We start from the raw sequence: 12500 nt of genomic DNA, 5'->3' as shown, positions 1-12500 counted from the left end.
TTCCACTGTTTCTGTTTCTCACTAATGAGTACAAAAGAGACTGAGAAACCCTCGCTCAGCAAGACTGACAATGAAGGCCACGTTTAGAAATGCTCTACAAAGTGTTTACAATGGAAATAAACAATCAGACGGACGCGAGGCAGAGCAAACGCAATAAAGAAAAAAAAAACAAACAAACAAAGTAAATAAGCGTATCTTCTCATTCAAGATGCAAACAACAGAAGTCACTCATTCACATAAAACATAGAGACACACACTCTAACTAAGGCATATGCCAAAAAAGAAAGGAACAAAAAAAAAAAAAAGCAGGCGCGCGCACACACACACGCGTGCGGAGACAGCAAACACTCACAAAAAAAAAAACAAAAAAAACATTTAAGACGGAAGTGAAGAAAAGTGAAGAAACTCTTTATAAAAAAAATTCCAAAAAGCTTCCTGAAATATAAAGAGAAAAAAATTCAAACACCCCTATAATCTCTGTCGACTCGAGCACACACACACACACACACACACACAAATTTCACAAAGGAAACATTAAAGCCGAGGGAGAGGGGCAAAATTCGAACTGTACACGTCTCGTGGGGAGGTATAGGAGGCCCTGAGAGGGCTGGCATGCAGCAGTGGGGTATGGCCAGAGGGTGCCAGCCTGAGTGGAGCTTATTTGGAGGAAGATAAAAGTGGCAGGGCACACTCTGGATTAGCCAGATAAGATAAGAGAGCGCCGCAGCTAACATTCTGGACTGGCATCGTGCTGGGCAGCCCCGGGCCGCTGGGCTAGCAGCACCCTGAAGTGCTACGCGGCACCACCACCCAAACCGGCCCGGCCGTAGCTCAAACAATACCGTGCCAGAGTATAACGCCAGCCGTGGCACCGCCTTGTTTCTGCAACACGGTACAGGGCCAAGAGCCGCGTTCTGTGCGCGAAACCAACTTCGACTGAATGTTAGCTCTAAATGACACATTGTAAAATGTTCTGAGAAATGAAGATTTTTTTTTTTTTTTTTTTTTTTAAACGGAATAAACAGTGAGTAGAATATTTCCTCTAGGGATACAACCCAGACCAATCATTTTCACGTTTTTAGTTATGTTTTTTTTCCCCCAAACATTTAAACTAATTGTACAACTTATTCATTGATATGAGATTATAATAAGGTACAAAGAGCTGCTTGAATAGAGATTTTTCACGTTCTTTTGAAATATTGTAATTATTTTTCAATAATTTTCTAATTTCAGTTAAATTCACTCTGGTCAGCTTGTGAAATAGTAATCGTGAAATGACAGAGATTTACCAAATTATGGCATGTAAAATAATTAGGAGAGAACAACGATTAAGCCGATACTAATTAGCTACCATGATATTTTATCCCGTTCATTTTCTAATTCAAATTCATTTGTTTTAATTCAAGTGTTATGTTCATATTCACACTATTCAGCTTTTACTGACTTCTCTGTGGATTCTGCAATGCCAGAGTCTAGAAATTTCTAGATGATGTGAGCAACTGAAATAAACACCAACGCACATTCAGAAACACACACACACACACACACACACACACATTCACATTTTGACCAAAATCAGCGATGAAATGTAGACTGGGCTGACCGTAGCCATGTAAAAGTGTGTTTGGCCAGCCTGAGAATGTGTGTGTGTGTGTGTGTGTGTGTGTGTGTGTGTGTGTGTGTGATCACCGGATGAGACAGTGTTTGGCGGCGATTGTGAGCAGCGATGTTTGGCTGTGAACATACAGTTTTTGTCTCTCATCTCGAGCACAGGCGCGCATATACACACACACACACACACACACACACCATTTGTGTTTGTGTGTGTGTGAGAGAGAGAAAAAGAGGGTGAGAGAAAGAGAGTCTAACAGTGGGCTGAGACCAAGAAACTGGACGCTGGCAATACACTACTCAGTGGGCCACCAGGCCAGTTATCGCTGGTCTTTTTTCCTCCCTCTCTCTCTCTCACTCTCTCTCTCTCTCTTTCTTTCTGTCTAAAACACACACACACACGATCCCATACATAAATCCATGTCTGTATACATATAGCACTTCTCACTATCAAAACACACTCAGACACATAAACAGCGGGTAAGACATGTACCATATTCTCATTCTGTAGTTCTCTACTGTAGAGACACATTCTCACAAAGACAACCATACAATCGACCAACTGAAATACCCTGCCAAACCTTCATTTGAATCATCTAATTTTTTTTTGCTTGACTAAAATCTCTGAGGTGTATTTTCAACTTGTTATTCTAGTGTGTTAAATGATTTAATGGAATAGTTCGCATTTGTCGATTTCAAGTCTAAAACTTCAGCCACCAACAAAACAGCCAACAAATAAGCATCTGTGTGCTTTGAGGCACTATGCAGAGTTCCAAACAGTTGTGAGTCTGTGTGTGTGTGTGTGTGTGTGTGTGTGTGTGTGTGTGTGTGTGTGTCTGCGCGCGTAAAGAGATCACTCACTAACCTGGCGTGTGGACGAAGTAGGCCAGGTAGAGGTCCAGCTCTTTGACGGACACGCCGATGTGATGTGGCTGGACACAGAGGCCGTGGTTGGAGCACTGGGGCGACTTGACCAGTCTCTCTCCGTCCGTGCTCTCCAGAGGGCTGCCTTTAAACAGGATCACCATCACCAGATCCAACCTCCACACCTTGTCAGCCTGCCTCAGGCAGTCGATCCGCCTGATCTTGCCCTTCTGGTCCGGGTTGGACAGCACGCAGCACGGCGGCTTCTTCCCCGTGATGGTCAGCACAAAGTCCTCACGGAATTCTGGCCGAATGTCCTTACGGAGTTTGGCCAGCAGGCGGGACGCCCACTTCTGCTTGATTTCGGGCTTTTCTCCCAAGAGTTCGTCTTTGACTGCGCGCTCTTCGTCCTTGGACATCCGCTTCTCGTGCTTCTTGAAGTATTTGCGTTTGCGGGCCTGGAGGTTGAACCAGGTGTAGGCAAAAGCACGTACGTGCGGCAGCAGAGCCTCAATGAAGGGATGGAACTCATCCTGAGAGAAAGGGAAAGAAGAGGAGGAAGAGGAGGAGGGAGGTGGGGAAAGAGGGAGCGGTGGAGAGGGGAGAAAAGAGGGCAAACAGTTAGCGCTCCGATACATGAGTGAGGAGAGCCAGCGTTTTGCACAAGCTGATCTACGGAGTCCAGGAGAGAGACGAGAGTGAGCTGAGACGCTGTGACACACACACTCACACACACACACACACATGCACGCACACACAGACACACACAAACACACACACATAAATGCACATTTGCGTTCACACTAACATTTGCACACACAAATCATACACAACACACACACATAAACACACAGACACACATATGTTTTTTCTGCTTCTCAACTCCAAAGGCTGAATAATACACACAGTTTACCATCTGTAATGCAGACACTAAAAACAAAAACACAGAACAGAAACACACGTGCCGACAGTTTAAGAGAGAAATTACCAAAGCAAATTCAAACAATACACAAAACACACCATAACCAGACCACGCTTTTTTTCTAACAACAATAACCACATTTTAAACAGTGCAGCAAAATGCAACTGACAGATTTTTGGCTTGATGTTTAGGTTAAATTATCGGTTTTTATAAATAAATAAAACAGTTGACTTATAATTCTCTTTTTGTTGTATCTCATAATAATTTTGTGAGCAATTATGGCTTTTAATTATGCACAGGGAATAAGATAACGCGGTGGTTTTGAATATAAAGAGACGAATTCCTGACACTTGGCTATAGACTGTCTCCCGTCACTGTCATAGCAGTAAAAGTCCTGCCAAACACAACAAACCACAGTAAAAATCAAAATTAACCTCTGCATTCTCTTTCTCTCTCTCTCTCTCTCTCTCTCTCTCTCTCTCTCTGTCTGTCTGTCTCTGTCATACCTGCCAAAAATTTCTAACTATTATAGGATTACCACAAACTCTGAACAAACATGCCACACACATAACAAATGTAAGCAACACACACTTGTGCACACACACACACACTCGTGCACACACACTCACACACATACAAATACATGAACATACACACACACACACACACACACACATACACACACACACACACACACACTCACAACATGCACAGAAACATTAAAATTACACAAGTTGCTCATAGTTACCATTCTGTATTTTCATTCTAAACACAGCTTGCTGGGAAATAAAATGCGCAGATGCTCCGCTCTCTTTTTCTCAACCACAAATGTCCAAATTATTGTTTTAAATTTCTTTAAACAACAACAAAAAAAAAGGAATCAGATAGAAGATGAAGGAAAAACAGATTTTGAAAAAACGGAAATTTTTCCAATTCAATGAGTGCAAAAAATATTTTTTAAAAAATCAAGACTTGTAAAGATTGGTGACATGCATGAATGCAGAATACAAGAGAAACAACGCGAAAGGGAAATACTTTAAAAGCAAGAGAGAGGGAGAGTGTCAGAGAGAGAGAGAGGGGTTGAGATAGAGAGAGAGAGAGAGAGACAGACAGAGAGAGAGAGAAAAGAAACAGATGAAAGCAGAAAGTGGTTATAAAAAAACTAATTCTTTCGAAATGTTGCCAATACAGAAGAAAAATGCGAAACAAGAAAATTGCGCCGGAATAAATGACAGCGAGGAACAAAATTGGTCAAAATCAAAACATGTCTTGTAGTCGCAATTAAAAAAAAAAAATTTACACACACACAAATACCACAACAAAGAGGAAAAAAAAAACGGTTGGCACGGCGGCAAGTGGTATTTGTTCAGATCTGTGGGCTCTGCATTCAAGTCGCGGAGAATGAGACACAGAAAGAGAGAGAGAGACAGAGAGAGAGAGAGAGAGAGAGAGACAAGGGGGGTACCCAAGAATGAGAGAGAGAGAGAGAGAGAGAGAGAGAGAGAGAGAGAGACAGAGAAGAAGTGAAGACCAAATCAATGTTGGAAGAGCATGTACGACCGCTGGCAAACCCAAGAGAAGCTTCGTTTTTTTCCTCCTTTCGCTCCAACTCTATCTCTCTCTCTTCCTCTCCACGTTCCTTCCCTAACCATTGCCTGAGTGTTTGCCAGCACGAGCTGGGCCCACCTATTTGGCACCGAGTCCCTGGTAGCTCAGCCAATACGCGTGCTTCAAGGACTGAATGGGTGGGAGAGAGGGAGGGCAGGAGGGAGGGAGAAGGCGAGAAAGAAAGAGAGATGGGGAGTGGGAGAGAGAGTAAGAGAGAGAGAGAGAGAGAGAGAGAGAGACAGAGACAGAGAGACAGAGAGAGAGACAGGAATAGTAAGCGGTGTAGTCAGTAGGAAGCTCGTCCCTTTGCCAAAATGACAAGTTCCTATCTAGCGCAAAGGCAGAGGAGTCCAGAGGATATCGATTTTAGATGGGCCAGTCACATGCCTTGCCCGTGTCCAATTCCTTCCACTTTGACCCTTAAGCTCCTCCCCCTATTCATTATCTGTCCGATCCTCCCAGACACGCATTCATCGTCACCAGTACAGTCACCATCAAACCTCGTCAAATCACCAAACACATCGTCCCCCTGTCCCCTCGCCACCATTCTCCAAATATCAACCCTCCCCAAACCTTTCCATCTCATCTCATCTCTCTCTCTCCCTCCCTCTAACACCACTATCCATCAGCCAGCACTGCACCACCTTGGCACAGAGCGACTTGAGAACATACAGGCCCAAAATCCCTGTAGACTCTCCAAACCAGCAGCTGCTGCTGGATTCACCACACAAACAAAGAGAGAGAGAGAGAGAGAGAGAGAGAGAGAGAGAGAGAGAGAGAAAGAGAATGGGGGGGGGCAGACATATTCCTCCAAAAACACACACTGTGTCCCAATTCCCTCACTTCACACATATAACCACTGCCATCCCCTATGTTGTCAAGGGAAATAAGTTAAAACTCTCCCTCCTCACTTTTGTTCCCCCACTTTCTACACACCATTGTCATGACTAGTCAGTGTTCCCAGGAGACTGAAAGGAGACTGGAACTCTGAGTGAAATTATGACCACTCTTTTACGGTCATCCTTATACAGGCTGCTTCACATTGTAATTCAGCCATTTGTAATTATTCATTTCAGTAATATCAATAATCTAAATATCAACATATAAAAGCTCCCAGTTTTTGTCTTTGTTTTTTGTTTTTGTTTTTTGTTTCTGCTTGAGTATATACGTTAAGATAATAAATGACACTCAAACTTCATATTTCCATATGCATCTCCATTTGTTTTGACTTTTGCTATCTTTTCTTAATGTATATTAAAGATAGAATAAACTGATACATTGAAAACATCAGTATGTTGAGAATATTGGTGTTGTCCACTGCTTTCAGTGGGTATGACGATTTACATGCTTAACTTCAGTTCCATTTTCGCCTTTTTTTTTATTTTTGTTTTGGAATGGCACTTCTGGTCAGTTTCTTAAGGGTGAAAACAACCCTAGACTAAATTAGAAACTACATTTTGGCCTTAATATACTGGATCAGATTCAACATATACCAATATAACTGACTATCACACAAACAAGATGTATATATTGCACGTTAACTAAAGGACAATCCAGGGGGGAAAAAAAACCCAAACAATACAAAACAAACAAACAAAGAAAACAAAACTGTAAAGAAAGAGGGCTGAGAATGGTAAATAGAAACATGGCTGCCACACACTGAATCATGGGAATGTGAGGTCCACCAAAATCTCCTTATTCAGTGATCCATTATGATCCATGAAAACCAGCGAATAAAAACTCAACTGAGCAGACCCGGATTGAGAGATCTAATCTGGTTAAATCCCTGCCAACATATGCTAAAGCCAGGGCCTCCCTGGCACCTGTGGATGTGGTACAGTGGCACAGATAATGCAACCTTAGTCTCCCGTCTTTGTTTCGTTCAAACAGAATGCATTCTTAACCATGGATTTCTCATTTTATTAACTTAAAGATGTCAAGCCCAAGCGGGAATCGGTGCCCAGACATAGTGTTTTCACTCTGGCAGCATTTTTTTCATTTTGTCAGTCAGTGTCTCCTTGCATAAAATTGTACAAAAAAAAAAAAAAAATACAACTCTGTCTTAAGGAGATGGTGATTCATATATGTTTCTATTTAAATAAACGTAGTTCTGCCAATTTTTGGCACTTTTGAGGTAGATGTCTGTTGTTTATGGTGAACCATTCTTTTTGTTCTTCAAAGAGTTCCAGATAGATGGAAGCCTTGTTGAATTTGAACGAAGTTGCAAGCAGTTTACTTTGGTTGTACAGCTATAATTTGTGCGTTACTATTACACTGTCTTTGGAAATTCATATTTATCTTTGCACCACAATCTTGGGAGGAAAAAAGAGAGACTGGAGAAAGGGCAATATTCAAACAGACTGTTCATCTAAAACAATTATATGGAGTTGGTTATTTTCCCTCCACTGTCCTGGCGTGGATTCGATAATTCAACAACATAACATCGACGGAAAAGAAAGATTGCTTCAGACAATATTTAGCCCCAACTGTGAACTGAAAAAAAAAATGCTTTAAAATTTGTAAATCTTCAATTTTATTTTCGTACAGTTGCTAACTGCAAGTGGCCTAAATAACGTCTCGTGCTGTGTGAGAGATCTGTATATAGACGTGGTTAAACAAATTCGAAATTAACGGCCCTATGCTACAACTTCTTATTATCATTATTATTATTATTATTATTATTATTATTATTATTATTATGTTAGATATAGCTGAGGAATTGATTTTGACGTTTTCAAATTGCATCTTCAAGCATTATTTTTCATTGTGCTAAATTACATTAAACGTACTCAGGCCTTGAAGGGCTGTAAATCAGTCGCTTAATACTCGCCTTCATGGCAAATCTCTATTTTACCTGTATTTTTTCAAAAACGGAGTCGGTCTAAACTTAACCTAAGGCCTATAACATGGGGAATACAGTTAAAAAAACAGATAGCAATTTTTAAATGAGGCCAGGGTCAACGATAAAAAGACATAAATGTCGGCTACATTTATCGTTTGATTTACGGGTGCCTCAGAATGAAATAAAGTCGTTTCGTGAGGGGATATAAACTGGCTAAACAACGGTACCGGTAAATTGTCGTCCCATAGGTTACCTCGGGCCTTCTGCCACAATATCTGTTGAAGCAGTTTAGAGGGGCAACCTTTCCAACCTCTCTTTTCCTTCCGTCTCAAGAAACGTTTCAGATTCTCGACATGAAACAACAGGCAAACTTATACTTGACCCGAGTGAAATGGAGCAACTGACAGAAGAAAGCACAGCACGCGCTCCCCGCGCCTGCATATTGGCGCGAAGCTCGAGGACTGGGAACAAATCTGCACGCATATAACAGAGCGAAACGAATGGAGGCCAAATTATGGGGGCTCTAACATTGTAAAAGACGTTCTGCACTCGGTAATGTAGAAAAATCGCAAGCCTCCTGACGATGGTGTCTCAATCTTGACCATTCATGAAGTCATTATCACATACATATATATAGGCCTATATATATAATAAGCAATTCGTCACTTCTTTTAGTAAAAGTTTATATAATTCTTCTGTGTAAACGTTAAGTAAAAGGATTTATAGGTTCTCGCTTACTATATGGGCCTACCATAAAATTTATGCTTCTGAGAGAACCATACTTTAATTTTGAACGACACCAACAGAGAGAGAGAGAGAGAGAGAGAGAGAGAGATGGAACAGGTATTAATCTTAGCTATTTAAATTCGTTTTGGCTCATCAAAGTGTTGATATGAAGTACAGCAGTTGCAAGTTAGCAGTAGGCCAAAATCAGAGCAGCTGTATTACTGTGAATTATGTTACTGGTTTTGCTGTTCTGAGGGTTAGAAATTAATGTAGTCTCTTGAGCTTAAAATGTGGAATAAATAACAACATCAAATGGGTGTGGTGGGCCATTTTTCAAAAATTGTAAGACCACAAGGAGATTTGAAATGATGTTGACTTACTGAATAAAACCTCATCAATATTAAGAATCAGATATGCTTAGAAAACCAGAACATTCTTTAAAAATGTGGAGAATAAAAGTAATATAAAATGTATCAAATAATTCATTTTATTTAATGTATTTTCAAATAAAACTTTCAAAAGTATTGAAGGCTATAAAGTACATTTCTAAACAAAAACGTTCTGCATCTTTGACATTCAACAAAGTTTTGTGCACGAGGCAGTTCATATTTAAAGGGGAGACTATTGTGAAATGAAAATTTACACCCTTAACATTCTTAACAACATTTTATTCAAGGTGTTTATGCACTCTGTTTGTTGGTTAACCTTCTTAAAGTTGCAATAATTCATTCTTGACTCACGTCACAAATACCTATGCAAAATAAATAAATAAGTCTGAAGAATTTCATTTAAATAGTGCACACATACATTTCTATTTTTTATATGTTTAGTTTTACAAAATATATTAAATGAATTATCCTTATGGGTTTTTGTCATTTGTAGGTGTTAAAGAACACACAATTAAAATAATTATCTAACCAATTATTTAAATTAAATAAATAAATTAATATTTATGGTGCAGTCTGTATTTTCTTTTCAGATTTTGATATTGCACGACAAATATGCATTTATTCAGTTCTTCTAAAAACAAACAAAAACAAACAAACAAAAAAAACCCTTACCCCTAAAACTGCAGTGCATGACAGTAGTTGTACGTTTTAAAAATATCTTCAGTACGACAAAGTGAAAATGTGAAAATTTGTGTTTTATTTTTCTTGCGTCTTTTTTTCGGTGTGTTATGGAACGGACTCGCAAACAAATACGGATTTTAGGTCCTTTTTGTTTTGCCAATTTAGCTTTACGAGTAACAACAAAATGTACGTTTGTGGATCCCTTTGAAATGCTGTCATAATAAAGTCACAAAGATTTTCCTTAACATCATTAACTGTCATTATATGTGTGTGCGTGACTGTAGGCTCTACTTTAAAGATCAAGAAAGAAAGAAAGAAAGAAAGAAAGAAAGAAAGAAAAATCGTTAGAATGCTCTAGTGGAGAAGAGTCAACAACTCTTGGGAGAATCAGAAAGTGACATTTGCTAGAAGTTTTTTTTTATTATTATTATTCGTTAGCCTGTTTGATAATGTGATTTCAGTCTCCAGTTTAATTTAGTACAATTAAAATAAAAAGGATTTCAGAACGAAGAAAAGACTGAAAATCCTATGGAATTAACGTCATCGTCTACGCTAATTCACTTCAAGTCTTCAATTTCTGTTTGTTTTACCAGCGGAAGAGTCGTTACATCACAGAGAGTTATAAGCCTTATTTAAAATAAAGACACACTTGTTTACATGTATTGAGAGGGGCTGACATTTGGCTCTTAAGAAGAGGGATGATATCATTACCATCTGTACTATTAAAAATGGGAGATTGACAGAAACAGTGATGTCATTGGCTCAGGGCGTAAATCCATTTTCCAGAGGAGGGGAGCGGTAATAGAAAATCTACAGATATTGCCACGTTTCAAGAATCTTCCCTTATCAGTTTAACGTGTCAGGTGCACGACACCGTCACCGTAACATTACACTTGACCCAATAAGTATTCACTCAGCGAATAGCCTACATTTATTCCATATCATCTGTGTTAACTGTCCACACCAGGGACACCCGTCTGTTGGAAATACCTCAGAACGGTAAAGGGAGCAAACAACAGCTTTCCAACTTGTAAAATTATTTTCGTTTGCCATGAGGTCATAGAAAGTCTGCGATTAAAATAAAGCCACTGTAAATCTCTTCGTCATCATCATCATCATCATCATCTCTCTCTCTCCCTCTCTCTCTCTCTCTCTCTCTCTCTGTCTGCTGAGAGCAGAAAGAAAGATGTTTTTAAAATAAGTTTAGACAATGTTTACAATTATCTCAGTTTACAAACTGCCACGTTACTATGTGCGAAAGTCTGGGAGTAATTTGTGGCGGGTGATGCGGCAGTGCGTGTAAACAGCACCAGGGGTGGCTCGCGAGCACGGGCTGACTCTCATCATGTAAATCCTATTTAGCAATATTACACAGGCAAACGGATCATTCATTCATTCATTCACTCATTCAATCATGCATTCATGCTTGTATCCAATTACCAACTAACTCCAGCCTACAATCACTAGGCTTCAAGGCACATTTTTTTTACATCTTTAAAGCACCGCATCTTTGAAGAACCAATTACATTTCATTCCGTCACTCAGTCATTCAGTCACCCATTCGATCATTCATTCAGGCAACAGAATGAAACGGACGGGGCCTTGTAAATGACCAACGATACGGGCCTTCAGGAGAACGCTGTCACAAGGCCCTTACACCGCCTCTGCCAGGACCGACTGTGTGAAGTCTGGCCAGCTGAAGCCGGCGGAGGAGCGCGGCGGCTGGTAGCGCGTTGGCCCAAGAGACACTGACCTTGTATATTATGTTTAAGGGATAACCTGTTTTTCCCGTGAAGCCAATTGCCAGTGTGCGTCTTACCAGTAAGCCAGCAGTGCTATCATATTCAGCTGGATCAGTGTATCTGAAATTTGATTTGCATAGACCACGATAGCATAAATTCTTCAAACCCTATAAATAAGCATTAGCCTCGACTGCACTGGATGGAGTAGAATGTTTCCAAGTTAGGTGTCTCAGCGACGGAGTGTATAACGGACGGGCGGAGCGGTAGATCTGAGGGGAGAGAGAAGACGGTTGCTCGAAAGACTCTGTCTCTGTTCTCTTAACTGCCGCACAGCGAGCGCTCTTCAACCGGCTAGATCACTCGAGTGATTGATGAAGTGTAAACCGGAAAAAATGCTGCGAGGCTCGTTGCTAGCCGGCTTCTCCCCGTCGCCTGGTCGGTAAAAGGACCCGCGGAGCGTACGAGGACAATCTTTCCAGTGTCAACCGTGCCAAAATGACCAAAATACTTATCAACCATGTATCGATATATAGAAGAAGTGGTTACAGTTATGAAATTGAAGAGATTTATGTCTGTACGTGATGTTTGAATGTGATATACAGATATGTTTGTTAGTTTGTTTGTGTGTGTGTATGCATATCTGCATGTGTGCAGGTCTGTGAGAGGCCAGTGTGCATGTGTCTGTCAAAGAGCTGGGTGTGAGTCAGTGAGTGAGTGTGTGTGTGTGTGTGTTTCCATCAACAGTGAGAGAAGTTGTAGACAGGACACTGTGACCCGGAGTCCAGTTTGAGTCCCAGTTGTTGCTGTGGCATTCTCTGTTGCCCTGCTGCACTCACCCTGGCGCAGTAAAACTGAATGCCCATCTACCCCCACAGCCATGGCTGGCATTCCAAAACAGGTCACTCACACAGGGATGAGCCGGTCACAAAAAGGTTAGGGCTAGATACACACACACACACACACACTCACTCATTCACAGAGGATATGCAGAAATGGGACGGGGGTTTCTCCGGAAGTTTCCAGAAAAAAAAAAGAAAAAAGTGTGACCCACTATCTCACATTCACTTAAGCAGCTGGCGGTCACTGTGCATCTAAATACACACACACACACACAC

At 40.7% G+C, this 12500-nt stretch overlaps 1 protein-coding gene across 10 annotated transcripts in view; it reads right to left on the bottom strand.

Annotated features, from left to right (window-relative positions):
• The window catches only part of nfixa (nuclear factor I/Xa), a 110722-nt gene that overhangs the window by 65726 nt on the left and 32496 nt on the right, over nucleotides 1-12500 (bottom strand). For all 10 annotated transcript variants that reach the window (XM_030779664.1, XM_030779662.1, XM_030779669.1 and 7 more), the window contains one exon: nucleotides 2477-3008. In XM_030779664.1, coding sequence (XP_030635524.1) covers nucleotides 2477-3008 — 532 coding nt within the window. The remainder of the gene's footprint in view (nucleotides 1-2476; nucleotides 3009-12500) is intronic.

The sequence above is a fragment of the Chanos chanos genome, chromosome 7, assembly GCF_902362185.1.
Source record: "Chanos chanos chromosome 7, fChaCha1.1, whole genome shotgun sequence".
Taxonomy (NCBI): domain Eukaryota; kingdom Metazoa; phylum Chordata; class Actinopteri; order Gonorynchiformes; family Chanidae; genus Chanos; species Chanos chanos.
Note: the sequence above shows the minus strand (reverse complement) of the source record. Positions and strands in the feature narration are given on the sequence as shown.